General features: G+C 44.9%; 2 protein-coding genes across 13 annotated transcripts in view; both read right to left on the bottom strand.

The window, feature by feature from the left end:
• Positions 1–24207, bottom strand: part of evla (Enah/Vasp-like a) — a 37361-nt gene extending 13154 nt beyond the window's left edge. For 2 of the 4 annotated variants that reach the window (XM_012826845.2, XM_031580335.1), the window contains exons 1-3: positions 19892–20226; positions 4336–4504; positions 3530–3707 (exon numbers count right to left, since the gene is read on the bottom strand). In XM_012826845.2, coding sequence (XP_012682299.2) covers positions 3530–3707; positions 4336–4504; positions 19892–19914 — 370 coding nt within the window. In that variant the 5' untranslated portion in view covers positions 19915–20226. Of the gene's footprint in view, positions 1–1860; positions 2916–3529; positions 3708–4335; positions 4505–19891; positions 20227–23537 lie in introns of those variants that run through there. The other 2 variants (XM_031580334.2, XM_031580336.2) reach the window with 2 other exon arrangements.
• A 100-nt stretch (positions 24208–24307) lies between these two features.
• eml1 (EMAP like 1) overlaps positions 24308–27500 on the bottom strand; it is a 67232-nt gene continuing 64039 nt past the window's right edge. For all 9 annotated transcript variants that reach the window (XM_031580331.2, XM_031580324.2, XM_031580325.2 and 6 more), the window contains 4 exons: positions 27141–27228; positions 26893–26988; positions 26442–26572; positions 24308–26077 (listed from right to left, as the gene is read on the bottom strand). In XM_031580331.2, the coding sequence (XP_031436191.1) occupies positions 25952–26077; positions 26442–26572; positions 26893–26988; positions 27141–27228 (441 nt within the window). In that variant the 3' untranslated portion in view covers positions 24308–25951. The remainder of the gene's footprint in view (positions 26078–26441; positions 26573–26892; positions 26989–27140; positions 27229–27500) is intronic.

Here is a 27500-nt window from a genome sequence, read left to right as displayed (position 1 = left end):
TCTGGCCCCGCACACAGCATATCAGGGCCAAGTCAGCTCCTATTCGTGGTGACACCTGAGCAGCTAGGCTGGCAAGAGGGTTTCGGTTGTATGACACAACTTTATGATAATTCCTCTGGGAAAACATACAGCCATTTTGTATCATCATCCCAGAAATTGAAATACAGAGACGTCTGTCTCTACACTGGAAAATATAAATGTGTGGGTTATTTCAGTCCGGCTAGATGATACCCTGTGATTACAAACAGCGATTTGAAATAAAGGCTCCCCTTGTGTGTGACATGCTAAGCCTCCTAGCCTTGTCATCAGGGCAATTGCACTTCAGCAAATGGCCATTACTCATCAGCTCCCCTGGGCACAACAGTGTTTAGTGGCACCGCTAAGCACTTGGCACACACCAAAACACAAAACAAAAAAACTAAAAGGAGGATCTTTTGTCATTAGGACTCTCCACAGCGCCAACAGAATCTGATTTACCATGCTGCCTTGTATCTTTTGTCATTAGGACTATCCACAGTGCCAACACAATCTGATTTACCATGCTGCCTTGTTGACATTTGTCCTCACACTTCCTCCCTTGTGTTAAGTGACAGTAATCCTCCCGGACGTGCGGTCACAGGGAGTGTTAACGTGTGTATGTGTGTATGTGTGTATGTGGCTGTGTGTGTATGTGTGTATGTGTGTATGTGTCTGTGTGTGTGTGTGTATGTGTCTGTGTGTGTGTTGGGGGGGGGGGGTGTTTGGTTGGTGTATGATAGGATGGGATGCAAGCCAGCCAGCTAGCAGTCCTCTCTGCTGTTTACACTTGTGTGAATCTGTGATTCCTGAGACCCAGCGTGTCATTGTCGGGTAACAGGTGTGGGGGTAGTACTACTGAGCGCCGCTGCCAAATTATGCCGTGGCCACTGTTCCCGCATTCACCAGATAACTAAGCGCTGATCGTTTCTGGCGCCTTTAGCATTCATGAAAAATGTAAACCCAATCCCTGTTTTCAAAGTATACATTTGATATGTGACTCACTCACTCAAGAAAAGACAAAAACCGGATCATTATATATGAGGCCTATGACCATTACAAAATGTTTGCCATCGAAAGCATGCATATCAGTGTCATTGTAATGGAACAAAGAAACCAGATGTCAACCAATCAATAAGACGTTCTCCTGATGTAATGACACTCAAGCAAAACATCTGGGTGGGGGGGGATTGGGTGACAGTGTAGGGTGCCGGTTGCCATGGAGAGAGCTAACGTCCCGCAGAGAGGTGTGATGTTATCTATGTAAAATGAGAATGTTGGACCATAAGCTTGCCCTATTTTTATTATGTAACACGCAATTAAGTGTACTTCTATGTGACGTTTTACAGGTCAAAATTGGCCAGAATACAGAAATAAGTCAAACACAAACATGGGGAGCCAGTAGACATGTCTAACGTCATAGCATAATGACTGACACATTCAAACCACTTGTAAAAAAAAAACATCAAAACAAATCGAGATCAGTCTGAGGGAACGCAGTGAAACAGGCGTCACCTCAGTACACAAGTCTGTCATTTTCATCATCATCTAGTCACACAGAAGGTTGGTTCCATAACATGGGTACTATCGTCCCCTACACAACCCCCTCCCTTCCTTTAAAAAAGCATTCTGGCTTTCCAGAACATCATCTCCCATTTACAGCCCCAACAATGGCGCCAGCGGGCCTTTAGCTTGCATTGTTCACAGCATGCAATACAGTGACATGGGAGAGGTGGGTGTCCTGGCCTTGATCCTTCATGCATCAAATCAGCTGTTTCCCCCTGCAGCCCAAAAGAGACCCCCCCCCCCCCCCCCCCTCTCTCTCTCATGCGCACAATGACTTACAGCTGAGTGTTATGACTGCAGAACTGACCCGTCGCATCAGACTCGGTGAGAATTCTGGCCCAAACATAGCGCCCGCCGCTGCTTTTTACACCAGCTTCTACGTCCCACTGCGAGAGAAAAAAAACACCCTTCTTATGCCACTGTTATTTTCAGTCTGGCAGAAGCCTGGGCAGCCCGAAAAAATTGAAAATAAAAAAACACCAGAGCTGGCTTAAACCAGGTGGTCTGCTGTTTTTTTTGTTTGTTTTGTTTGTTTGTTTCCCTGTTTTGGCTCTTGTGAGGTCAGGTCACAGGTACGTGAGCATGAACGCGGCAGGCGGCAGGTGGGACCCTGTGCTCCAGGGCAGGATGACTTCTTGTTTGCATGCTGACGATCCTCAACACTACACTTCCCAGTGGCGTCACCTCCAATTCCCTCCAAAAAAAGGATCGCGCACACAAGCCCACGGGGCAGAGATAGGCAGTCTAAGACAGTCAGGCTCCAGGGATATTTTAGCTGGGCCCTGCACCAATGGGATGCCTGGAAAAAAGGGGGTTGTCACCAGAGCCCCCTGAAAAACACTTATAAGTAGCAGCGATCCGTAACCAGAGAGCACCCTGTGCCATTTCTCCACCAAGAGTCACATTTGACTGAACATAAAGGACGTACACCCCGGGGCTGGCATGCAACAGGCATGTCTGTCCCACTAACAGTCCACAGACGTTCACTTATTTCATTGGCCAGCAATCAGAGTGCAATAAAAAAATTGTAATTAAAAAAACATACTGTCAAATGGCTTTATTCTTTTAAAACAAGTTTTGAAAAAAAAAAAAAAACCCTCTCTAATGGCTCCCACACAGACCACCTCTCTCATTTAACTCCACATGATGATTTCAGCATCCACTTGTTTCTGCCACACCGTTCTTTCCTCATGGTCAAGTCACCAGTAACGGGAAGTATTAACCATGGGAGTGCAAGCTCCACCACCACCACCACCACTAACCTCACACACACCTACAGCACTAACCTCACACACACCTACACCACTAACCTCACACACACCTACAGCACTAACCTCACACACACCTACACCACTAACCTCACACACACCTACAGCACATGCTTCACTAACCTCACACACACCTACAGCACATGCTTCACTCCACCACCACCACCACTAACCTCACACACACCTACAGCCACTAACCTCACACACACCTACATCACTAACCTCACACACACCTACAGCCACTAACCTCACACACACCTACAGCACATGCTTCACTCCACCACGACTAACCTCACACACACCTACAGCACATGCTTCACTCAACCGCACAGCATGAGAGTTCTAATTAAAACCTTGGGGGTGGAACTCACCACCAAGATGAACGAGCCGTGGAAAGAACCAGACCCAACCAAGCCGAAGAGCAAAACCCCCCCCACACACACACACACACACACTCAACTCAACTCAACTCAACTCAACTCAACTCAACTCAACTCAAGAGATGCCTACGAGCTGCCAGTGAACCAGCTCATTTGAATGCCAATTTATTTCACTGTTCAACATTGGATTCATTTTCCATTTGATAGGGCAAAAGTGGGGACAGTCAGGATTGAGCCGGAGGGTCAGTATCCGAAGCGCACTGGTGGGGATGTGAAGTGGGAGCTTCCGGCTGAACTCACCCGCCTCCTGGGAGCTCAGCACGTTGAGGGAGAAGAGCATGGCATTGGAGAAGGTGGTGGCCTCCTCCTTGCTGGCGAAGTTGAGACCGTACACCTGCCTGGCATCACGCCACTGGTGGAAGGTTGGTGTGGCCTGGTTGTACTTGAGCCCCTTGACGATTGAGTAGTTGATGACAACCTGAAATAAAGAAGAAGAAGAAGAAGAAGAAGGAGAAGCGAGGATTAGAAAGCGTAAAAAAGGAACGGAAACCGCGGGAAAATGGAGAGGCAGTAGGAATGCAGAAAGAGATGAAAGAAAGGGGAACCGAGAGTGAAATCTATTTTTTTTTTAAATGTTCAATTTAGATTTACTCGATAACTCCACTCTCAATTCTCAATTCATGGGTTTTCTTGAGTGAGTGTGAGGGTATACACGTAGCTGTGTGTGCATATGAATATGTGAGGTGATACTGTACGTACATGTGTGTGAGCACATGGGAGTGTGCTTGTATGCACATGTATGCAAATGTATTTATGTATGTATGTATGTATGTAAATATAAATATACACATATACACACACACACACACACACACACACACACACACACATATATACATATATACGTGTGTGTGTGTGTGTGTGTGTGGGGGGGGGGGGTATATTTAGTGTCTGTGTCTGTGTCTGTGTCTGTGTCTGTGTCTGTGTCTGTGTCTGTGTCTGTGTCTGTGTCTGTGTCTGTGTCTGTGTCTGTGTCTGTGTCTGTGTCTGTGTCTGTGTCTGTGTCTGTGTCTGTGTCTGTGTCTGTGTCTGTGTCTGTGTCCCACCTGCTGGTCCTGAAGCTTGACACCCACCACACGGAAGGTGTTGTTGGTGGTGTTGTGGTAGATGTTGATGCGGCTGAAGCCTTGCTGCCCTGGCTTGATGGGGACCCACTTCTTGCTGGTGTCGTCATACACCATGACCGAAGCCCGAGCTTGGCAGATACTCTGTTCACTGTGGAACCAAAAAAGGTCAAAGGTTGGGGGTCAAACACATGAAACATCCATGCCCGTGACACCTAGATGACATGTCTATGAATCACATACATCCAAGTTACCAGACACGTGAGATCTGGGACCATGGTGCTACCCAATTCCCAGATGTAACTACATTCCCAAGTTGAACACTAGTAACTCATTGAGCTGGCACAGGGGAGTGTCGACCACAGAGAAACCAATAGAATGTGAGTCTAGACTCCAGACTGAAAGTGTGCCTCTGTGGGTTTGCTGTGGCACACACTGGTATTATAATGGCACAAGCGGAAACAGTCGCAGAGAGCTGAGCTAGCTGTACGTGATGAAGACACAGCACGTGACAAATGCAGAAAATAAATAAATAAACGAGTTAAACAAAAACAAAACTTATGAGGCATGAAGCAAGAAGCTCTCGGAGAAAGAGAGGTCTTCTGGGACACGAGCCTGCTGATAGGCTGATGAGAGACACAGGGATTTAATTACAGGCCTGAATTTTTCCCTTCTTCAAATAATCACAGTTTAAAAACACTTTGAGCCGGCTATCTAATTAACCAGAACAAGCCAGCAAAGGCACTGCTGAGAGTAACATCTACGAGGCCTGTTTCTATATGGATTTTCATGATCAGTGGGGTGACAGACACTCTACATGATAATGAAGACTGATTAGAATTTATATTTCATAGATGAAGGCTTCAAATGAAATCTTGATACATTAAACTAAGAAGTACCTCTCAGCTTAATCAATAAAACAAAAAAAACATAACTTAGTTGAGTTGATCAACTGTTTAAAACGTAGTTCTAAGAGGCGATGTGAAGAGGTGAACTCCTATACCTCTATAAAATGTATTTTGGTTCTCTAGTCGTATATATCAGAAGCCCAGTCTGTTGGAGAAATGTGACTGTTGAGGTCCATAGAACAAAAGTTTCTGTTTTGTTTCCCCCGAGCCTTCAGAGGTAAAACAACAGATTCACCAAAATAAAGGAATGAATAGTGAATACGCTGAGGCGTGCATGTGAACAAATAACTTCAGTCAGAAATCCATTCACTTTTTCATGGTCTAATTACGTTTTTTTCCCCTCCTCTACTTTCACATTGACATGCATACTGGCACGCTCGAACAGGAAAGCCTTCATATGTTTGCGACTAAAGTCTAAGCCTCTAATCATTCCTCCCAGTCGTTCCTCACTCTGTCCATTCATTCGTCTGCCATGACAGTGGCAGTGTCTTTCCCACGCAGGGGGTGGGAGCGTCTCTGGTCTCCGGTCCCGAGCTCAACTCTGCGACCACAGCTCGAGGCCAGATGCGCAGATGGTGCTCAGCTCCGTCGGTCGAGATTAGAGATTGAACTGTCTGAAACCCGCAATCACGCTGGAATCCCGAGACCTCGAGGAATGAATTTGAGTGAAGCAAACTCACTCACCACGGCAACCAACAACCACCACACCCACCTTACTTTATACCACTCACGCCCTTTCTAATCGACCAACAAACAAATGACAACTGAGCATTTAGTAAATAATGTCTCTCAGACAATTATATAGGACCTGTTTTAAAACTGCAAATAACCCGGACAATATACAAACACCTGGGAAATGAACGTTATTATTAACAACTCAATCAAAAAACTGTAAAACCTTTGAATATGGATCAATCCTCTCGGAACAAAACAGAAAACAGTACAAAAACACTAACTGTGTTATAGTGCCAAATCCCCCACTGCTATTAAGAATTCTGTTCACCAGCGGCAACTACATTCTACCTTGAATGACCTTGGCGTCATTTCTATGACACCTGAACTACTTACCTTCTTTTCGACATTTCATCTGCACCGCAAAAGACCTTTGAAGGGTACTAAATCAGCAGTCTGCGCTGAGCTGAGTGTCAATGGTGTGTAGATCTATACCCAAACTGAGTTTTCCCTTAAAACCACACGCTCTAGTCTACAGAGAGAGGAAGTTCAGCTGAGAACAGGAAATGTGCCTCTCAATGAAAGAGCAGAGAGCAGTGTCTTTATTAAAATTTAAAAGCTTATGACAAAATGAAGGAATTTACTTTGCTGTTTGCTTTCACTTGGATGTGAGCTTAATATAAACAGACTTTCACTCTGAGTAATTCTGCCTTCAAACAGGTCTACCATAAGACAATGCTTGCAGTTTGGTTAACACTGACGACCATCAACAAATTATGTGGTTAAGTGCAAAGCACAATAGAGGTTTACAATAGAAGCCATTTGCTTCAAAGACCAAGTCTCTCCTCTTTTTTCCTAAACATAGTTTGCTTTCTAATGTACCCCGTCCAGAAATACACACAGACAATATAACTCATACACACATACACACAGTACACACAGACAATAGAACTCACACTCACACACATACACACAGTACACACAGGTTCTGCTCAGATCTTTATGATATTTTCTCTTATTTTCTAAAAATAGGTTTTTCTACTGAGGTGAGCAACAGTGGGGGTGCAGATGATGATGATGGTTTGTGTGTTTATGCGTGCGTGTGTGCGTGAGTACCATCGTATTTCTCTAAATCAGCACTGGTTTTATTTCCCCTTCAGCTGGTCTGAAATATAGTATGTGTAATAGAAAGTGTGTGTGTGTGTGTGTGTGTGTGTATCGCTGTAGGACCATGGGTATTTCTGAGACAAAAAGTACAGAGGAAACTCCTAGTTTAAGTAACGTTATTGCTAGCAAGATCGGTTTTCTCCCTTTACTGTCTCATGCTCTTGAATCACGTACTTGAATGACATGAGAGAAGGAAGCAATTGGAAAATTGGGCATAGGCAGATAGATTATTAACAGTAAATGAAAAACTAAAACATTACTCATGAACACATTTTTATTTCCTCTTGCACCCCTTATCTAAACCAATACATAGAACTACATATCCACAGGTCTGAGTGACAGGAAGGAAATTAATAGCAAACTTATAAACGTCACTCTGCAATGCATGTGGCACTAGCATCAAAAAAGTAGTGCATAGTATCACTTGTAAAACCGTAACGAGTCTGGTTATAGGTTATAGCTGGCTATAAATACAGTTGGCGACAGAGGTCAATAGCATAAACGCCAACGCTTTGCAGGTGTTTGGCCGTGCTGAGGGGAAAGCAGAGTAGCAAGACAGAGTTTGACAGATCCCCCCCCTCCCAACATCTGCACGTTTGTCATCCCTTATCGCTCTGTCTCTCTAATCACGATGAGCGTTAGCTTTCAGATGGCTTTGGCTGGAGCCGTCATACAAGAGGGACCAAGTTCCAGCCTTAATCATGTCTGATTCACTCTGTCATCTTTGAAATGATCTGGAAAATGCAGATATGCAGCACCTGTGATATTATCAAGAAAAGCTATTTTTGCGGGAGAGGGGTGTCATATGTACCCATAAACATGTTTTGGGCCCCAGGTGCCAGGTGGTACAGCTGAAGCACTAAGCCACTGAGCAGCACTTGACAAAAGCACAACAGCAGGAAGGTATAACAAGAATGTAAAATGAAAAGTATAATATGTAAAAAAAAGTAATGAACTGTTAAGTTGAAAGTGCTAGTTCCTGACGGTGTGAAAGCAAAGCCACCTACTGCTCCAGTTGTGAGACCTGTGGTCTCATTGGGGGTGGCGAGCTCCGTCAGTCTCTGTCTATACTATAGGCTAGACTTAGCCTTTAAAAATGCAGGAGCACTTTCCACGTCCGAATCATGAATAAAAGAACATGCCGTCTCTCCAAACACAAATTTACAAAATATTTTGGTGGAGGATGGGAACACCGCAGTGTTGAGTTGATGGCGGCGCATCTAAAAATAAGGTCCCCCTGACAGTCCTCATGGAGCCTAGCCTCCAGCATGACAAAATTTCAGCAGCTGAAAGGGTGACAGGGAGACTGAGCATAAACAAGCAAACAAGGCCTCATGATGCCCTGGTATGCTTATAATAGACAACAGTGAAATGACAGCATGTCTTATTTCAGCTACTCTTTGCAGACAGACCCGTGTGCAGAGAGTGGAACTAATGCCATCTAGCCTTACATAATTGTATGCTGAATTTGGCCATGCGAACAAAACAATGAAGAGATCATCGCATGATTTCTGCAAACTATTTCTTCTGGGATCGTGGTGGAGGGCGATGTGAAGTGACATCAGTGGACTGAAGCTGTTTGTTCAGGAGTTGATTAAAAAATGCAATGAACTCTATGGAAGAATTGTCATATGGGGAAATAGCCTGACGGCATGGCCATTTTTTTCTGTGATTGCGAAGTAGTTTCAGAGCAGAATCACACATTTCACACTCACTGAAGAATGTAGCTCAGTTTATTCATGGTGATGCATCAGGCAGAATAACTCGTTGTGGCTTGGTGTACATGCTTACATTAAACCAGAATTTGAAAGTGAACCTGGAGTGACATGTTGTGACATGCACATTATTAGCACTTTAACACCCTTTATCTCTGTTTTTTTTTTGGCATGTTTATAGTCCAATAACTGCCTTAATAAATCCATTTGAGTTGATTAATGGACTATCTATCTGCGCGTCTGCTTGTGTTTTTGCTCGGCGTGCGCACTCAGGGGCACAGGCATGCTATTTAAAACATGTTTTGCTTTCTGCTCTTTTCTGAGGTCAACACCTATAAATGGCTCCGGTGTGTGGCTAAAGCTTTTAGCTTTGCAGTATAACACCTTTGCAGGCATAATGTTTTTTTAAAAGTCAAGCAACATGCAGTGACTCTCCTTCTAATGCCAAAGCTTCATAACTCGGCAATGCAGCAATGACTCCCATCGTATGTCTTTGTCTGAACCCATGAATGGATCTGAATAGTTCCAGTTGTAAATGAGTCTAGAGAACCATGAAGGATGGAGACATTTAATTAATCAAATACGGCGATCACTCATGTGGGCCCAAAAAAATAAATAAAAAATGGCCGAATCCATTACGATCATTTCTAAGGGCGGCTCCGGTGGTCCACACGCTGGGGTTGATGTAATGGCCGCCTCCAGTCACAACTCCTAAATGTACTCTCTTCGCCTAGCTGGGAAGGCATAGAAAGAGAGAGAGAGAGAGAGAGAGAGAAAGAGACCACAACCTCAGCTCTGGAGTGAGTGCATTACTATGTAAGATCAACCTCATGGGCAAAGCAGGATACAAGAGGCTGTATTGTAGTGACACAAGCTATATGACTGAGGCACACAAGTCCTTTGGTCCATCCATTCAACGCAAATGCATCTCTCTTTTAAATACAGATAGAGGAGGACAGAGGGCAGGCATGCTATCTCTGCCTGTGTCTTTGCTTCTCTGTGTCTCTCTCTCCATCTTTCTCTCAACGCCTTCCAGCCATAACTCCATTAGTTGAGTGCTTTTTGACATTGAGTGTGAGGGGGTCGGCGCGGGGGGTTGGGGGTGGGGTTAGAGTTAGCGTGACCTTGCGTGTCAGTACAGTCTGATAGACCACCAGGGGGTGGCTTGGTCTAAAGGTATGGCCCAATAAAAGCTAGCTAAATAAATGATTTCGATGCAGCGGCCACACAGTTGATCTGTAACCATCATCAAGTAGTACCTAAGCTGCTGTGGTAATACTGAGAAAGGGAAAACAGTACGGTGTGACGGTGCAGGGTGATGTTAGGGACACAGGCTTTTGTTCACCCGCCTGATTGTTTGCAGTAGTGTGGGGCCGGTAGAATGTCCATGAACAAGCGAGACTCACCTCAATGCCTGACCACAGCGCATGGCCAGGCTGCTTAGTGGGCACTTTATTGACCCTTTCACCCACTTACATATGTAGTCACAGGGGCCAGTGGCAATCTGAAGCAATATGCTATGCTCAAATACTCTTTACACTTTTAGTCTTGGACTTAGAACTTGAACTTAGCCACTATATATATATATATATTAGTGCTGTCAAACGATTAAAATATTTAATCGCGATTAATCTCATTTATGTCATAGTTAACTCAAAATTAATCGCGATTAATCGCAATTTTTTATCTATTCTAAATGTCCCTTCGTTTATTTATTTTTTTCATCAATTTATTTTTATTTTAATGCCCTTATCAACATGGAAAAGTTGATTGGCTTGCTTTATGCAAATGTTTTATTTTATTGAAAACCAATATTGCCAAACAGGGCGGTACAAAATAAAATTATAAAGTACACACAAAGGTAAGCCTACTACTTCTTTGCTTTCAGCCAGCTGCCTGTTGACATTTTCAGACAACAGTGAAGCTCGCTTCTTTTGCACAACACAACTTTTAAAAGTAAACTTTCCATTCAGAAGCTTTTTATCATCCATTTCGCCGTATCGCGCTCACCATTCACTCAAACCGTAACGTTCGCCTACTACACAGTTTGCGAGGCCAAAAAGAATGTTTATCTAAAAATAATAATAAAAAATTCGCGTTAATCTCGCGATAAAAAAAATGAACGGCGTTAAAATGGGTTTGCGTTAACGTTAATAACGCGTTAAACTGACAGCACTAATATATATATATATATATATATATATATATATCATTACTGCTTTGTAATGACAGTGATAGCAAAAGCAGGCATTTATACTTTGAGACATTTTACGTCGAGCAGGCTTTGCAATGCAGATTTGTGTTTCGAAAAAGGTTGAGTGAGGTAGACTAAAGTGATGCCTATTCTTGGCGAGTAAACACAGCAGAGTGTGCTCTGGGTATATCTATAGCCCTTTGTGGCATTTTTTCTGTGCACAGCCGACACCGTGGAAGAAAGCATGAGGTGGGAGCTGTGTGGTTGCATGCAAGCTGCTCTGCCCTCATTTCGGAGTAATGTAAAACAGGACATCTGTCTCTTTATCATTCCATCCCTCTTTTTCATTCTCTATCACTTTCTCTTTGTTTTCCTTTCTCTTTTTTTATCTCCTTCGTTTTGTTCTCTCTAACTCTCTCCACTAAGAGTAGCAATGTCTCACCCCACATGCCCCTCCCTCCCTCCCTCTCTCTCCTGTCCAATTTACCCATCATTACCACTATGACCCCCTCTCTCTCTCTCTCTTGCACGCATACATGCACACACACACACACACACACACGCACACACACACACACACATACACACACACACACACACACACATGCACACACACACACACACACACACACACACACAGCGAGCACAAAAAAAAAGTAGTAATTCGATCTCGTGTCCTATAGATGATTGTCCACCAACAAGTCCAATTCTAAGCAATCTTATCTCCCCCAGCACCAGGCTCTGACACCCATTTGTCAAGGCAGAGTGAGGTTGAAACGCCATGTCCCACTGATGCCCGTGGACTGCACACTGACAATCACCGCTTTCTCTTCCTCTCTCATCACTGGGAGAAAAGTTAGAAAAGACTTGCTAGGGCACAGCAGTCACAAGGACAGTAATTCCATCTGCACAACCCAGCTGTACAACTCTGACTGTCAGATCCTGACCCTCCTCATTTGAGTAAGGTTAGTTTTAACTGAACAAGCAGTCATAATTTAGGTTATTATATGTTTATTATGTGTAAATTATGTTCATAGTACTTGTGCAGAGTGTACGTCATGGTTTGTTATGTTATATTATGTGATGTTATGTTATGGTAGGTTTGGGCGGCGCCTTGTCGTAAGAATTTCAGTGCCCAGTCTAACCCTGTGTCATTTTGTGCATCTGACAAATAAAAGACTTGTAACTTGTAACATGTTGGCATTTAGGTACAGTACCAGTTGGTGACCTTCAGTAACATAGATTAAAATGCTCTACAAAAATGCACCCCCACAAACATGTGCGGATCTCTTGTAAACTAAAGCAGACTCCAAATTAAGGGGGAGGATATTTTTAACCTCGGGCACAAACATGAAAGTTGAACAAAAAAGCAGTAAGCACGATGACTTCTGGTAAAAGGGTAAAACTATGGAAGTCCCCTGTTATTAGAAGCACAGCAGCAGGGTGAGGGTGATGGCAGATTATATGGGCAAGTGCTGGTTTTTATCTGAAGTCAGTGGTCCAGTAATCATTCAAGCGAAGTAAAGATCAGAGCCTGAAGACAGAGAGAGAGAGAGAGAGAGAGAGAGAGAGAGAGAGCGAGAGCGAGAGGGAGAGAGAGAGAGAGAGAGAGCGAGAGGGAGAGAGAGAGTGAGAGAGAGAGAGAGAGAGAGAGAGACAGAGAGAGGGAGAGAGAGAGGGAGAGAGAGAGACAGAACTAACATGAGAGCATTTCTGATGCTGGATTATGGGAAAGGCTTCCAAGAAGATCATTAACTGCTTCTACTGTAAAGTCTAAATTAACCAGGCTCTTATTTAGCAGTGTTCTAATCTCAGCTCCAACAGAGTCTGACTGAAAGTTGGGTCTGAAAGTCACAAGCATGTGTGGAAACATTATTCGTTTTTTTTTTTTAAGGGCTGTTAACCTTAACCGGGAAGTGCTGTGGAAGTATGTAAAGAATTTTCAGTAGCACTTTACTTAAATCCATTAACCATAAAGCATTATAAACACATTCATAAATGTTTATAAAAGTATTCATAATGCATCTCAGCGACTGACATACAACTGTCTACAGAACTTTTCATACAGTGTCATGACTGCACTCATAAATCATTATAATGCTGTAGCACGAGCCCTTACAGCCCATACAGTGTCTATTATAATGAACACTTGTATGGAGGCACATATTGGTCCACAAAGAGCTTTTGGTGAATAAACAGGATTTGACATAAGGCAAAGATGATCAGTGATCATTACTGAGTAGTGCCATTATCACAAAGTAAAAGAAGCTTTATTGCGCATTCTGATACCTCAAGCTGTAAGGGCTTATACTACAACATCATAACGCTACAGTACAGTCATTACTATGTATACATAGTTATGTAGGCCACTCACCATTAGGCATTATGAATACTTTACAACCCTTAATGAATGTGTTGATGAGGCTTTATGGGTACTGGTGTTTTCGAAATGTCTTTTCCAACCGCTTAACGTTTTAGAACAAGATTACACTGAATATAAATCACTATGACCTTTAATCCATGTATCCCAAAACTTGAATAATATAATATAATAATAACAAATAGTTAATAAATAAAAAAAACATGGAGCGCAGACCTCATTTCATTCGCAATTTGATGTTAAACATCATCATCTCACCAGCATAAAATAAAACAACACGGGAGGGTATAAGGATGCAAATGAAATCTCTCAAATCTCTCATTGTGCTGGCAGCAGTTATCATGATCACGGAGACAATTCAATTTTAATCTGCCCCGTTAAGTCAATCCCTAGGCAGCACATGGGCCAGCACTTATAGTACATCTGGTTACATCTGCCCCCCCCCCCCCACGCCACCCTACTGTAACCATTAAACCACTGAGGACTGGATGGGCCACTGTGCATTAAACCTACAAAAGGAGGGCAAGAAAAGGCAACAGAACACCAGAAAAGAGAAGAGAAGAAGGAGAAGAAGAGTGAAAGTGCAAAGTACAATGGTAAGAGACACAGAGAGGGAGAGTGGCAGAGAGAGAAAGGGGGAGAGAAAGGATGAGAGAGAGAGAGAAAGAGAGAACGGCCCTAATGGTATTTTCTTGCTTCTATATTAATATGCTTATGTGCTTAGCTAGATGTTTCTGCTTGTTCTGAAGGTCTGCTCCATTAGTGATGCAGAGAGAGAGAGAGAGAGAGAGAGAGAGAGAGAGAGAGAGAGAGAGAGAGAGAGAGAGAGAGAGAGGAAGACTGCACTAACACCACAGAACCCCTCCCTATGGCCCTGTGGTATCTCCTTCCAGTGGATGAAATGCACTAGCTTCAAAATGACCTGAAGAAAACACACTTGCTCTGACTGAGAAGATAATAAAGTTCTTGCAATACTGCCAACATAACCGGCAATACCACACCCCTGATTATAAATGTGTTTACCCAGCAATAGCAAAATAAAAGCAATACACAGCAATGCTCAAGACCAAAAACAAGTATCCCCCCCCAAAAAACATGTTATAAAGCATGAATAATTAATGTTGTGTAATCAATTGTAAATGGTACATGGAAAGCTGAATATGGTAGTATGTTTTATGAGGAGGTTGTGAAATGACATAATAGATCTATGAAAGATGTCCAGTGTGGGGGTTTATATGACTAAGGGAACAACGAAACACTCAACCCGTGTTCACAAAAGGAACAGTCATTCGCAAGACACAAACTTGCCTGAAGCAGCTCTCTCCTCAATAACCTGGTGACTTAAGCATGGAGATCACAAAAAATAATGACTGTCCTATGAGCTTCAGTGTGTGAGGATGGCCATGTTCGACATCTCAAAATGCTCTACCCAAATAACCAGATTTTACAAACAGCAGTACTCAAAATATGGATTTGCAACGTACTACTGCAAGTTTGACTTCATAATTCTTCTAAAAATCAATGACAGAAAAACACAAGAGGACATTACTGGAAAGAGTCACAATGTTTGGCTATACACACAGTATGCAAACACACACACACACACACACCCTCACATCACACAACAAACACTCGGTGTGCACAATGAAAAGACCGACCTGACTTTGGAGCCCCCCCTGACGTGAAGTCCAGAGTCACTGAAGCTCTGAGGAAGATGAAACTGCTGAGGATGATAGTGCATCCTGTCCATTTTCCTCCTCCTCCTCAAAAACAGACCAAAAACACGCTGCTACTATGTCAACTCTATTCCTGGCTCCTTGATCTGTCTCTCTGATTCCCAATCAGTCGGTCTGTCTCACTGCTGTACATTCACACATCATCCTCCCAGAACTGGTAACCCTAGCCCATCCTCTCCTCTGGGTTGCTCCATTAAAGGTGGCATTAGCAGAGCCAGAGGCTGATGCTAAGTGGCTGCTCAGACGGTGGAGCTGAGAGGAGGTTCGTCAGACATCAGACATCAGACAGGGGGCTGTAACTGAGAGCAGCTACTGTACGGCACATCTGATTGAATGTGTGTGTGTGTGTGTGTGTGTGTGTGTGTGTGTGTGTCTGTCTGTCTGTCTGTTTGTCTGTTCCCTGTGATCCGGTTGCCCTCTGAGTGCATCTGTCCTGCTTACTGCCCCGGAGGGGGATTACCTCACCGCCAACCCCCCCTTTCCACACACATACACACATACACACGCACACACACACACACACACACACGCTCACACACACACACACGATCCCAACCCCCCACTACAGCTGACACGGGAGCCGCCTTGTTAGCCCACCCAAAGGCCTATCCCAGCATCCTCCTCTTCCGCTCTGACCAAGGGCGTGGACAATTTGACACAGAATGACCCCCCTCCACCCCCGACACAATATCACTCTCACCACCACCACACACACACACACATCCCTACTGACCTCCCACTCACTCACACATACACACACACAGACACACACACAGACACACACACACACACACACTTGTCACTGTGTCAACTGACGATGTGCCACACATTCAGACACTGGAAATGCCATACTGGACCCATACTGAAGCGTCACATTGATTGAATCTGCCTGTGGCCTCCAGCCAGTGCCGTTAAATGTCCTCCATATGCTGGCCAGCCATTGAATGATGCCGCAGTGGAGGCTCTGTCTATGTGGTCAATGAGAGGGATGACTTGGGGCTATGTGTTAAGGGCACGGCTTTAGGGAGATCAGGTCTGGTCAGGTCTGTACCAGTGGAGCATATCGAGGTCATGGAATGTGACGCCAGGCCACGCCACACCACACCACGCCACTGCAGGACACAAAAGGAAAGTGTGTAAAGTAGTAAAGTGGTTATGGAGACTGGTGGGAGGAAGTGAGGTAGATAACTGTCCCGGAAAAAGCCTGAAATGAGTAACAATCTCTATCACCTCAGGAAACACGAGGTAACACAAAAACACCCATCAAATTGATAGTAAGGATTTCAGGGCTACATATTTGGTTTGTGTTCATCCACTACGTAATGGCCAGCTTTTAAAAAGCTTTGTTGTTCTCACTTCTTTTTCTGCACACTGAAAGACATGTAGTCATCAGGCCCATGTTAACGCTGACAAAAACAGAGGCAAACCACAATGTGCAGAAGAACACTCACACATTCCACAACAGATGTGGCATCATCGCTTTCACACATGCAAGATGCTGACATGCACATACTCACACCAAGGTAGGTGTGAACCTGTGCATGCATGAACACACTGAAACATGCCCACGGAGTGTCACGACCCCCACACACACACACACACACAGACACACAGACACACAGACACACACAGACACAGACACACACACACACACACACACACAGCGGATTGCTATCTAGTCTGAGGACCTTCCCGTAAACGGTAATGATGATGATCATGGTGGAGGCTGTAGCGAGAGCTCGGAGCAGCTGCAGCCTCTTGACCCCGGCGTGTGTGTGTGTGTGCTGTGTGTGTGTGTGTGTGTGTGTGTGCAAGCAGAGACCATGAACATCACCCTCTCAGTGGGAGCTGTGAAGAGCCATTCACATAAACGGAGCACTCGTCACGCCTCTGTGTGTGTGTGTGTTAGATGTACATAAACACTGAGGCGAATTAGCACTCCAACTTAATTTGACAGTGTGGCACACAGACACACACATGCATCATTTAACTATTCGGTAAACATGCTTTTATCTTACACACACTTAAAAAAAAAAATTCTATGTAAAGCATTTACATAAAAACATGCACGCACTGATGCACACGCTCACATGCTCCCTCTGTCTTTCACACACACACACACACCAACACACATACACACACCAACACACACACACCATTCCCTGAACTGGCATGCGTCACGGCGCTGTGGGAGGCACTGGGCTCATGTCATTCTTAATTAACACACGTTATCAGTTTGCTGATCCAGGAATCCCCAGTCCCTGCTGCACACACCACACATATGTGGGGCACACGGTTAACACTGTCAGCTCATCTCCTTTGAACACACTACAGCTCCTAGCTAACACAGTACTCTCTTTTGACAGGTTTTTGTATGAGCCTGATTGACCGCCAGTTGTCCTTATCTTATGTTGCCATGGACCTTTTTCAGAGAGCAGAAAAATCCATACATTTAGTGTGTAGATGCAGCTACCTTTCAGCTTGAAGCAATGCTAGTTCTATAGTCACAGACTAGCTAGTTTAAAAGCCTTGACTTAGCTACGATGAAAAGAGGGCAAGAGTGTACGTGTGGGGAAATAAAAGCAAGAAACAGAGAGATGCTGAGCCCAGGCATTGCTCAGTTACCGTCTCCATGGCGAAGAGAGCCGTGCGTGGACACATGGCGACAGCCCATCCCCCACACCAGCCCTCCTCTCCCCCACTCTGTGTGGCAGGATCCTCCCTGCCGCTAATCTTTATCCTTAAAGGAAAAACACTCCATTTGTGTATGTGAGCCAAAGAGAGGGGGAAAGAGAGAGAGAGGTGGAGAGAGAGAGAGAGAGAGAGAGTGAGGTGGAGAGAGAGAGAGGTGGAGAGAGAGAGAGAGAGATGGAGAGAGAGAGAGAGAGAGTGTGAGGTGGAGAGAGAGAGAGAGAGAGGTGGAGAGAGAGAGAGAGAGAGAGAGGTGGAGAGAGAGAGAGTGAGGTGGAGAGAGAGAGAGAGAGAGAGAGAGTGAGGTGGAGAGAGAGAGAGAGAGCGAGATTGGGAAGTACTGGGGAATGACACTCTTATTATCTGACAGTTTATCTGCAGCTGAACCACAGCTGGTCAAACAGGGGCGGGTGGGGAGGGGGGAGAAAGGGTGAGAGAGGGATGAACAACAGAAGAAGAGAGAAAGAGAGAGAGAGAGAGAGAGGACAGAGTGAAAGAAGAGATAGTGATCTTATAGATGGATAGAAAGACAGAAATAGAGACAGCACGGAATGGACAGAAATAGAGGGACAGAACATGAGGATAACATATGAAAGAAAGCATGTAAGAAAGAAAGAAAAAAAAGAAAGAAATATAAAGGAATAACAAGTGATATAGAAATAGTTATTGACAGTAACAGGGCCTTCAAAGAGGGATTGCCACATAAGTGTGTATCAGCTCTCAAGTAACTGTTCTGCCATCAGGATGAAAGCAGGACCCAGAAACCTCTGAGGACCTCAGCCTCTTCTCTCATCGCTGCCTTTTCTTACATTACAGACACAGCCAGCTGCAGGCAAAGGAAACACACACATCTCTCAAGATTACTTGTCCGCGGGGATATGAAAAAATTACACGTTACCGAAAGACCTTTCTGAAACACACACACTCATTATGGAGTCAGCGGATCGGTGCCCACACCCTCGGTCAGCAGTAACCCTTTCCTAAGTGCCGCAGCTGGCGGTATTTTTGGCGGTACACCAGGCACAAAAGAAGGAGTATTACCCAAATTGGCCTGGTCACCTCCTGCTCAGCGGCTGCCATGCCACAGGGCTTCAGCTGCGGGGAGAAGCCACTGGAGCATTAGAGAGGAGAAGACATGGCTGGCGCCTTCCTTTGAGGACACTTTTTACCTTTTTCGGAAACACCTTTCTGGGGACCCGTGAACCGTTTCATCCCCCCCCCCCCCCCCTCCTCTCTCCCTCTCCCTGTCTCCTCCTCCTCCTCTCTCTCACTTTCTCCCACTCGCTGTTCCACATCCTCAATTCCTTAACTGACAAGACTGATTTTTTCCACTTTCCTCTTGCCAAAGCCAAAACTGTTCTGCCAAACTATGAAGCCTCAGAACCGATACAGCACAATGAACCATTCAGTCCTTAGCAAAACATTTGTAAATGTTTTTTTTTGTTTTTGTTTAAAAAAAGGTCTGCCTGTAACTCCCATTTCTTCACCCATCACCTCTGTGGAATTAAGTGAAAACTCTTCCGTTTCCACTTTCCACTTTTAGACAGAGAGCTTCATCTGAAGGCTTGTTACAGGCCGGCAAGTGAGAGCAGATGAATTGGCTTGGTCCTCAGAGAGAACAGCTGGCTGCCGAAATCACAGAACTTCACAAAGCACAGTCTGCTACGGCCGTTCTCAGCTCAGAGTGAGAGAGAGACAGAGAGAAAGAGAAAGAGAGAAAGAGAGAGAGAGAGAGAGAGAGGGGAGGAAAAAAAGAAGAGCTGTGAGTGAGAGAAACAGTTGAAAGTAAGAGATCCCAGGACAGAGAGAGAGTTAGCGAGAGGGAAACAGTACAAGAATTAGTAAGACGAGAGAGAACGGGGGAGTGAGAGCGCAAGAGAGAGAGAGAGACATGAAGAGAGAGCAAGAGAGAGAGAGAGAGGAAGGGAGGGAGAGAGCTGAACTTCCTTTCCACTGGCACTAAAAGCAGCGGGCTGTTCACAGACAAGAGTTTCACCCGGCGGATCCCCGAAGGCAGCGAAACAATGCAGAGCGGAGCCGTCAAAACCACGGTATGCAAAGCCCCAGTTCCTTACCCGTAGTCATCCAGCGCGTACATGGCTGGCAACAGTTCTCGCGGAGGGGGAGGAAGAAGAAGAAGAAGAAATCAGATCCTGGAGCGCCGGGGCGAAGGTGGAATAACTTTTGTCGACAGGAGCGGAGAATCAGTGCAGACCTGGCATGGTTCACACCTCCTCCGCGTACATCCCCGTTGCCTCTCGTGTCAAAACAATGACAAAGTACTCAACGAGAGGGAGAAAGACATGGCTCACATTCTAGAAGCTCTCTGGGTGACGTGAGAGAGTGGGAAAAACCTGACAGCTCCGAAGAGAACGAGGGAGAGTGAAGAGAGAAGGGGAAGGATAATGTAAGAGAGAGAGGGAGAGAGAGAAAAACAGAGAGAGCGAGAGAGAGAGAGAGACGGACAGACTGGAGAGCATGTGACAGATTTGGACCAGTCACCTCATTCCACTCACATCCCATTCTTATCCACTGAAAGGATTGGAGGGCGGTCTCTTCTGCCTGAGAGGAGTATCCTTCACAAGAAGTGGTTACACACACACACACACACACACACACACACACACACACACACACACACACACACACACACACACACACACTTACACACACTTACACACACTCACACACACACACACACACTCACACACACACACCCACGGAGCATGTTATCCTTTTTTGTTCATGTATACATCTGCCGATATGCCCATATTACACACACACAGAAACACAGAAAAAACTGCTCACACACAATCACACACACACTTAAAAACACTAACAGCTTGCTGGGGGCAAGAGGCCATACACAGTAGTGTAAGATCCTTTGCATCCATTGAATACCAAGAGGATTATCAGTGTGTGTAGTAGAGAGCAGTACTCTTGTAGAAGATATGTCTCAGATATATCTCAGATATGTCTCAGAGATCTCGAGGCAGACCTCACAAGCCTCCGGCTCCCCTTAAAACCTTGAGACAGCAATAGCCAACCTGATAATGACATGACTTTAACACGCAATAACACACAATCTGGATACAAACACCAGGCACAAGCCCAACACTGTATGCTTGTTCAAGGTGTCAGGCTAGGTGTTGTGGTCGGATCTGTGACTATCTGTGACTATAAATCCCCCCTCACCCCCTACAGTAGGGGACTGGGGCGGTCTGATGTAAACATAGATCGATAAGCTGCTTTGCGACAGGAAGGCCAGTAAAAACATAGTGTGTCGTTCACCCCTGGCCCGTAAACCAATCAGCTGCCCTCACCCTCGGTCCCAGCAGGCAAAGTGGATAAAGGCAGGAGCGACGGTGCTATCAGCAACACCCATTCAAATGAACTGTCAGCAGGAAACTTGGACCAGAAACAGGAAGTAGATCTGTTTAGCAGACAAGTGACAGGCTAATCACCCATGATGAGATATTCATAGCTACAAATTGATTGTTTTAATGTGAACAATCAGCTCATTAGAGAACACACAGGGACCATTGCCTGTGGTGATCAAATCTGGCTTTAATGTACAATGAGAAACGAACAAGATGAGAATGTGTTAGCAAGAGTGAATTCATCATTTCAAATATATTTTCTGTATTGAGGTTAGTGGTCTGGTCTGGTCTGGTCTGGTCTTGTATAATCCAATTAGCATAGTGCTGCTTAAGTGTACAGGGAGTAAACCTGTCAAGTGAGCTTCAGGATTAGGCCAACGTTAAATTTCATCGTCTGTGTATTTGAGACCTCAGGGGACCTTTTCTCCCCCATTTGCACCTGTGACTGAGCAGTGAAGCACAGTGCCGGTAGGTGAGAGAACACCACACACATACACACTCACAAATCAGCACACACACACACACACACACACACACACACACACACACACACAGGCACACAAACACACACACTAACAACACACAAACACGCATACATACAGACAAACACACATCAGGGAGCTTTTTCTCTATAACTTGCTCCGGACAGATGAATCATGCAGGCAGAACCACTCTGAAACGTCCTTCTGCATCACAGGAGCTCCTGAGAAATTATCATGCGCCGTGTGAGTAAGTGGCTGTGCCCGCCAGGCCAGAGCTAGAATCATCACAGCACAGTGGACCACTAATGCCCCTTCACACACACACACCTACACACACACACACACACACACACACACACACACACACACACACACACTCACACACACGCCCTTTCCCACCCCCCACTCCACGACACACACACACACCCCTCTATAAATAGACCACATTGAAGGGAAGCTCAGCTCAAACTCGCGGCACTGTGGCTTGAATAAATCATTCAACAGAGAACGGCTTCCTCTGTTTCCTATGGAGCGAGTCACCTAGGCCCGGCCTCACAATTTAAGACTTCCTTTTGGCCCCGATTGAAAGAGCAGGGGTCTGGCACACCAGGCGAGACTCATGCCTTGCTTCAAAGCCAAAACCACACTGTCTGCGCATTCATAAATATTACCAGAAAATGGAGTACATGACATTCCATCTGTGAAAGTGCGTCAAAAGATTAGCCTTTTAAACTGCCTATTTTGGATAGTCGAAAGGGTGGGGGTGGTTGGGGGCTAGCTACTTTCCTTTATCTTAGAAACTAGAAAGACTCAACAATCCTATCAGAACATTGCGTCGTCATGGTAAAAGTAAGATATTGTTTTATTTTGGGGAGCTGGACAGAGATGTGTCTTTGAGAGATAGGGTTTCATGAGGAAAGATAATTATAAACAGGAACGTAAGCTCTGCGGATTCAGCAGAATCCTTCAGGATATACTATGTATCATGTCAGCGCCAGCCAGATGAGTTTCTGTGAAAGGCCTGCAATGGAATGACATTACGCATCTTTATGTGACAACGTTAAGCATTTTGACAGAAGTCAGCCTCACATGACAAACAGGTAAAGCTAAAGTTAAGTCAAGGTCATTTTAAGTATTACATGCAACACCCAAGTTCATGTGCAGTGAAACACTGGGTCTGGGCAAGACCTCACATACCTGAAGCATTGATTCAGACACAAAAGCTCACAAGAGAGTCGTGGATAAAACCTCACAGGCACCACCCACCATCCCAGCACAGTCCCCAAAGGCTCTCTTAGCTGAGACAGCAAATTGCACAGCCCTACATTATCTTCTAAAATCATGCAGGAGGATCGTTCGTTGTGTCGTTGTGAGATGACATGTGTCGGTGCACTTTTGACCATAATCAAAGCAACCCCATTCACAACACAAAATGCAATTTGTGTGGTCACGTTCCCATGACAACATGCCACCCCCACCCCCAGGACCCCAATCCCCACCCTCCCTTCCTCCGACCCCTGATCATTGAATGAAAATATCGGTGTTTTTTTTTTTGGGAGGGTTTTTTGTTGTAATTTTTTTTAAATCAGTTAACAATAAGCGAAAGATGCTATGTTGAATACAGCTATTGCATTATTGTTCTAAACGGTCATTTTGAATTCGAATTTTAAAAACGAGTTGCACGGTGTAAGGCCTTTCATACCGACATTCACACCCAATACCCCCTTTTGTAATACACATCTTCACGACTGTGAATTTTATTTTCCTGAAACTGTCATATCCCAGTTCTTATTCTGAGAAAATGTCCTGTTTTGACTCTTGATGTAGTGTCATTGTAAACATGCATTGGCGTTGCCTACCTCATTTTCGTCTTCGAATCCGCGAATGAATGAATTAAGGAAATCGGCGAAATGCAGTTTCCTGCTGCAGGACTATCTTCTCATTAATGTCTCGGATTTGCTCACTCGCCGCATCAAATAACACACCTTCAGCTGTATTCGAGATTCGTTATGAAGCAATGAAAGACCACACGGCTGCTTCTTCTTAGAGGCCAAGCAGCGCAGTGATCTAAATCCTTTCAAATGATTTGATGTTCCGCTCTTTCTCGCAGCATCTGGGGCTTCTCAGTTCCATGTTCCGTTAGCCATGGTCAGGTCTTCGTTAACAGTGAAAAACTGCGGCTGACACTGGTTTCTTAGTTGCCATATTCTCTTTTCCAGTTGTGTTTGGGTGAGGGGGATTTATGATGAATACACTACAGCATGCGACCGGCGCAGTGCTGCCCACTGGTGACGAACATGATTACGCAAACCAAGCCTACATCACTCTGCCTTCCTCTCTCTTTATCTCTCTCTCTCTCTCTGACTGTACAGCATGAGGGCGGTATCTGGGAAAGCAGTTAGGACAATTTTGGCCGTCTTGAGAAAAAGGTAAATAGTTTTAGTGTTATACTTTGTACTCTATGGGGTCACAAACAATGTGGACATTTGAATATTCTCCTGCATTGAGTTGCAGTCGTATTTGCAGACGAAATAACTAAAGTCCAGTGAGTTTTGTCCACAACATTGTCTTATTTACACCTTTCTGAAAACAAAATGTTTGGTGATATTAGCAACACGCACAATTTGGGTTTTAGGTTAAATGACTTTAATGGGTTTTTTTGTTGTTTTTTTTACTGTCAAACACAATTACTGTGTTAATTCTCATTAGTAGTGCATCCCTCACCCATGTTGTCTCTCACTCCTCAAAAACCAATCAGTGTATAGTTTACCAAATTCACAAAGCCTGCATTCAGTTCACTTCCCATACTGAAATCCATTAAAATCCATCAAACTAACAGTTTGAGACTGTAAAAGGACCCATCATTGCTTCATCTCTTTTAACAGTAAACAAGCTTACATCAGCATGATACGCATAGCAGAGATGTGAATAAGAATCTGACGGTGATGTCATGAAAAAGCTACAACTAAATGTACAGTATGCATGCTTTCACAGATCATCAGACAACTTTATCAGAAAAAGTAACCCTTGTGAGTTGCACACGTTGGTGATTTGCAGTCTTTACAGTTGCCCTTTTTTGTAGGAAGGATCCCATAGCTTCTTACAGTAAGGTATATATTTATTCGTCGTTAATATTTTCTTTATTTGCCTCTGTTTGACTTTTGAAAGGCAAATATGTAACCTCAGGAATGGTCCAAATAAACTGAGGGAGATTCTAAGGTGCCAGAACAAGGGCGATAAGGGTTGGGTAGGCAAAATGTGAATTTCGGTGTGAAAGTTTTTTATAAAATAAAAACTATATACAAAAACTGAATCCCTCAGAATTCGTTCAAATTACCATAAAGCATTGTTCAATCGGCTTTCTTCAACCAGAAGACACCGCTCTGTATTTCAATATTCAACCAAATGGATTCAGACAAATACAGGTACAGGTGCAGAAAAAAACTAGCAAAGAACAACTTCTAATTTGGTGGATGAAAATAAAAAGTTCATGCTTGAATTATGAACAAAAATATTTATGATTCATTCTTGGTCATTAAATTTACTTATTTTGCGGGAAGGGAAACAAAAATCGTGTGTGGAGATTTGGGCGTGGGACTGAAGAGAATTCACAGGCTATAGTGCAATCCCTCAAACAGCCAGGTGGTGGCGGTGTCGACCACATTTTTCCACCACCGTAAACAACACATTTGTCACCCTCATCTCGGGATATTTGGTTTGACCAATCCCTGAAACTAGCATTTATTTGAAAACAAAATGTCTTTAAAAATTACAAAGGCATGGCAGGACTGCACTATGTTTACAACACGTAACACATTGATTTAATTCCAGCGGATGTGGTTTCACCAAACAGTGGTGCTTGGGTAGCACCTCATAGAACTTGGTTATTATGGAAGAAGTTTCTTTTTGTTGTTGTTGTTGTTGATGTTTTTCAAGGCGGGGTGGTGTCAGGGAGTCTGAAGCCTTCATTCTGGAAGCAAAGAGAACATGTAGATCCATGTCCTTTGCTTTGCTTCGACTACAAGGTTTCCTGAGTTGTGAAATCCAAACAACAGAAACCAAACGACAAAGAAAAACTTTATAACGATAGACAATGCCTGCAGTAACCATTATAATCCACCAGGGGTTGTTGTAAAAGTCTTTATTTCCCCTCACATCCTATCCCCTGTCATTGATCGATGCGCAGGAGAAACTTCTAGAAAAGTCCTGGGGCCCTCCCTGCTTTCCTCCTGGGTTATCCTGTATGTGTACTTGCTTGGCGGAAGGCTCAGCCTTACACTACCCGCCACTGCATGATGCTCATGTCCTTCCCACCAGTCGACACCAGGTGACTGTCATCAAACAGGAAGGTGACGTTGGTCACATGACTGCTGTGCCCAGCGTAGACATGACTTGGTGCCTGATGAGAAAAGGAGAGAGGGCAAAGCAGAGAGAGGTGCTTGGGTTAATGGCACTGATAGTACTAACTGACAGACATATTGGCAGAAGAGGCCAAAACCTCTAATATCCCCACTTTCAAACCCAACCCGTTAACTCCACCCACGGGGTTCATACCCACTCCAAAGCCCAACCCCCTGGCCCTTCCGGCCGGCTTCATCCCGACCCTCAAAAAGGACCCCTTCGCCCCCGTGGCGGGGTTCATCCCCGCTCCCAAACCCGACCCTCTGGCGCCCCCTGCTGGGTTCATCCCTGTGCGCTATGAGGCTATGGAGCCGTACTGCCAATAAGGCAACCCTCTCAATGATGAGGGCAAGCCTACTTACTCGAAACTGTGAGCAGGGGAAGGCGAAGAGATGGACCTTCCCAAAGTCGTCCCCGGTAACGAGCAGCCTGCCCTCATGAGACCTGCACACGGCGTTGATGTCTGTGCCGTCCGAGCCCTCGGGCCAAAGTCCTGCCAGAGAGAGGGAGCAAATCAGTGCCAATGCGCCCAGCGTCTAGTGCCAATGCCTCGCTCCGAGTGCCAATGCCAAAACTCATCCGTGTAAAGACTCAGGATGGTACAGAGTGAGGACTGGATAAGCATGTGGAGAAGTAACTGTCACATACACCGACATCAGCCGAGGAAGAGTACAAACAAATATCCCATTCATTTGTTTACGATGAGTCATCCTACAGGGAATTGTGATCATTTGTCTCTTGATAATCCCTAATTAAACGACTCGGCTGTGTGATGATGTTGACACTCTCTGCGCTCAGACGCAGCAGCCTCACCGAACACGAGGAAGCCCAGTGTGCAGGTGTAGGAGGCCCATGGGATGTCGCGGGTGGTCTCCACACTCACCACCTGCTTGCAAACAGATGGAATCCCTGCATTGGGGGGAAAACATATGAGGACATCAAATATCGCACATCAAGGCCTGCCTTATTAGTCCTGGATTACATGGTGTAAGGGAGGGGGGGTGCTGTTGAGGATGAGTGTGTGTGTGTGTGTGTGTGTGTGTGTGTGTGTGTGTACTTACAGTACAGTATCTCGTAGTCTCCCGAGTTGGAGACGAGGTACTGGGAGTCCACCGACCAATCCAGGTGTGTGATGAAGCTCGAGTGTCCCTGAGAGAGAGAGTTATACAAGTGCAGGTTACCGTATGCTGATAAGGCAGTCCCTGACCAGGACTGGACATGAGCACTCGGCTTGGTCCCCGGGCGCCATAAAGACTGCCCACTGCTCCTGGCTGCCCTTGAGGAAGGACAGCTCGGATGGGTTAAAGGCAGAGGACAAATTTCACTGGCATTCACTGGCAATTCACTGGTGTGTGTGTGTGTGTGTGTTCTGTGTCGCCGCCCATTGCACCTGTGTGTTGGTGTGTGTCATTGCTGTGTGA

Source organism: Clupea harengus, chromosome 14, assembly GCF_900700415.2.
Source record: "Clupea harengus chromosome 14, Ch_v2.0.2, whole genome shotgun sequence".
Taxonomy (NCBI): Eukaryota; Metazoa; Chordata; class Actinopteri; order Clupeiformes; family Clupeidae; genus Clupea; species Clupea harengus.
The sequence above is the reverse complement of the archived record's forward strand: the minus strand, read 5'-3'. Positions and strand labels throughout refer to the sequence as shown.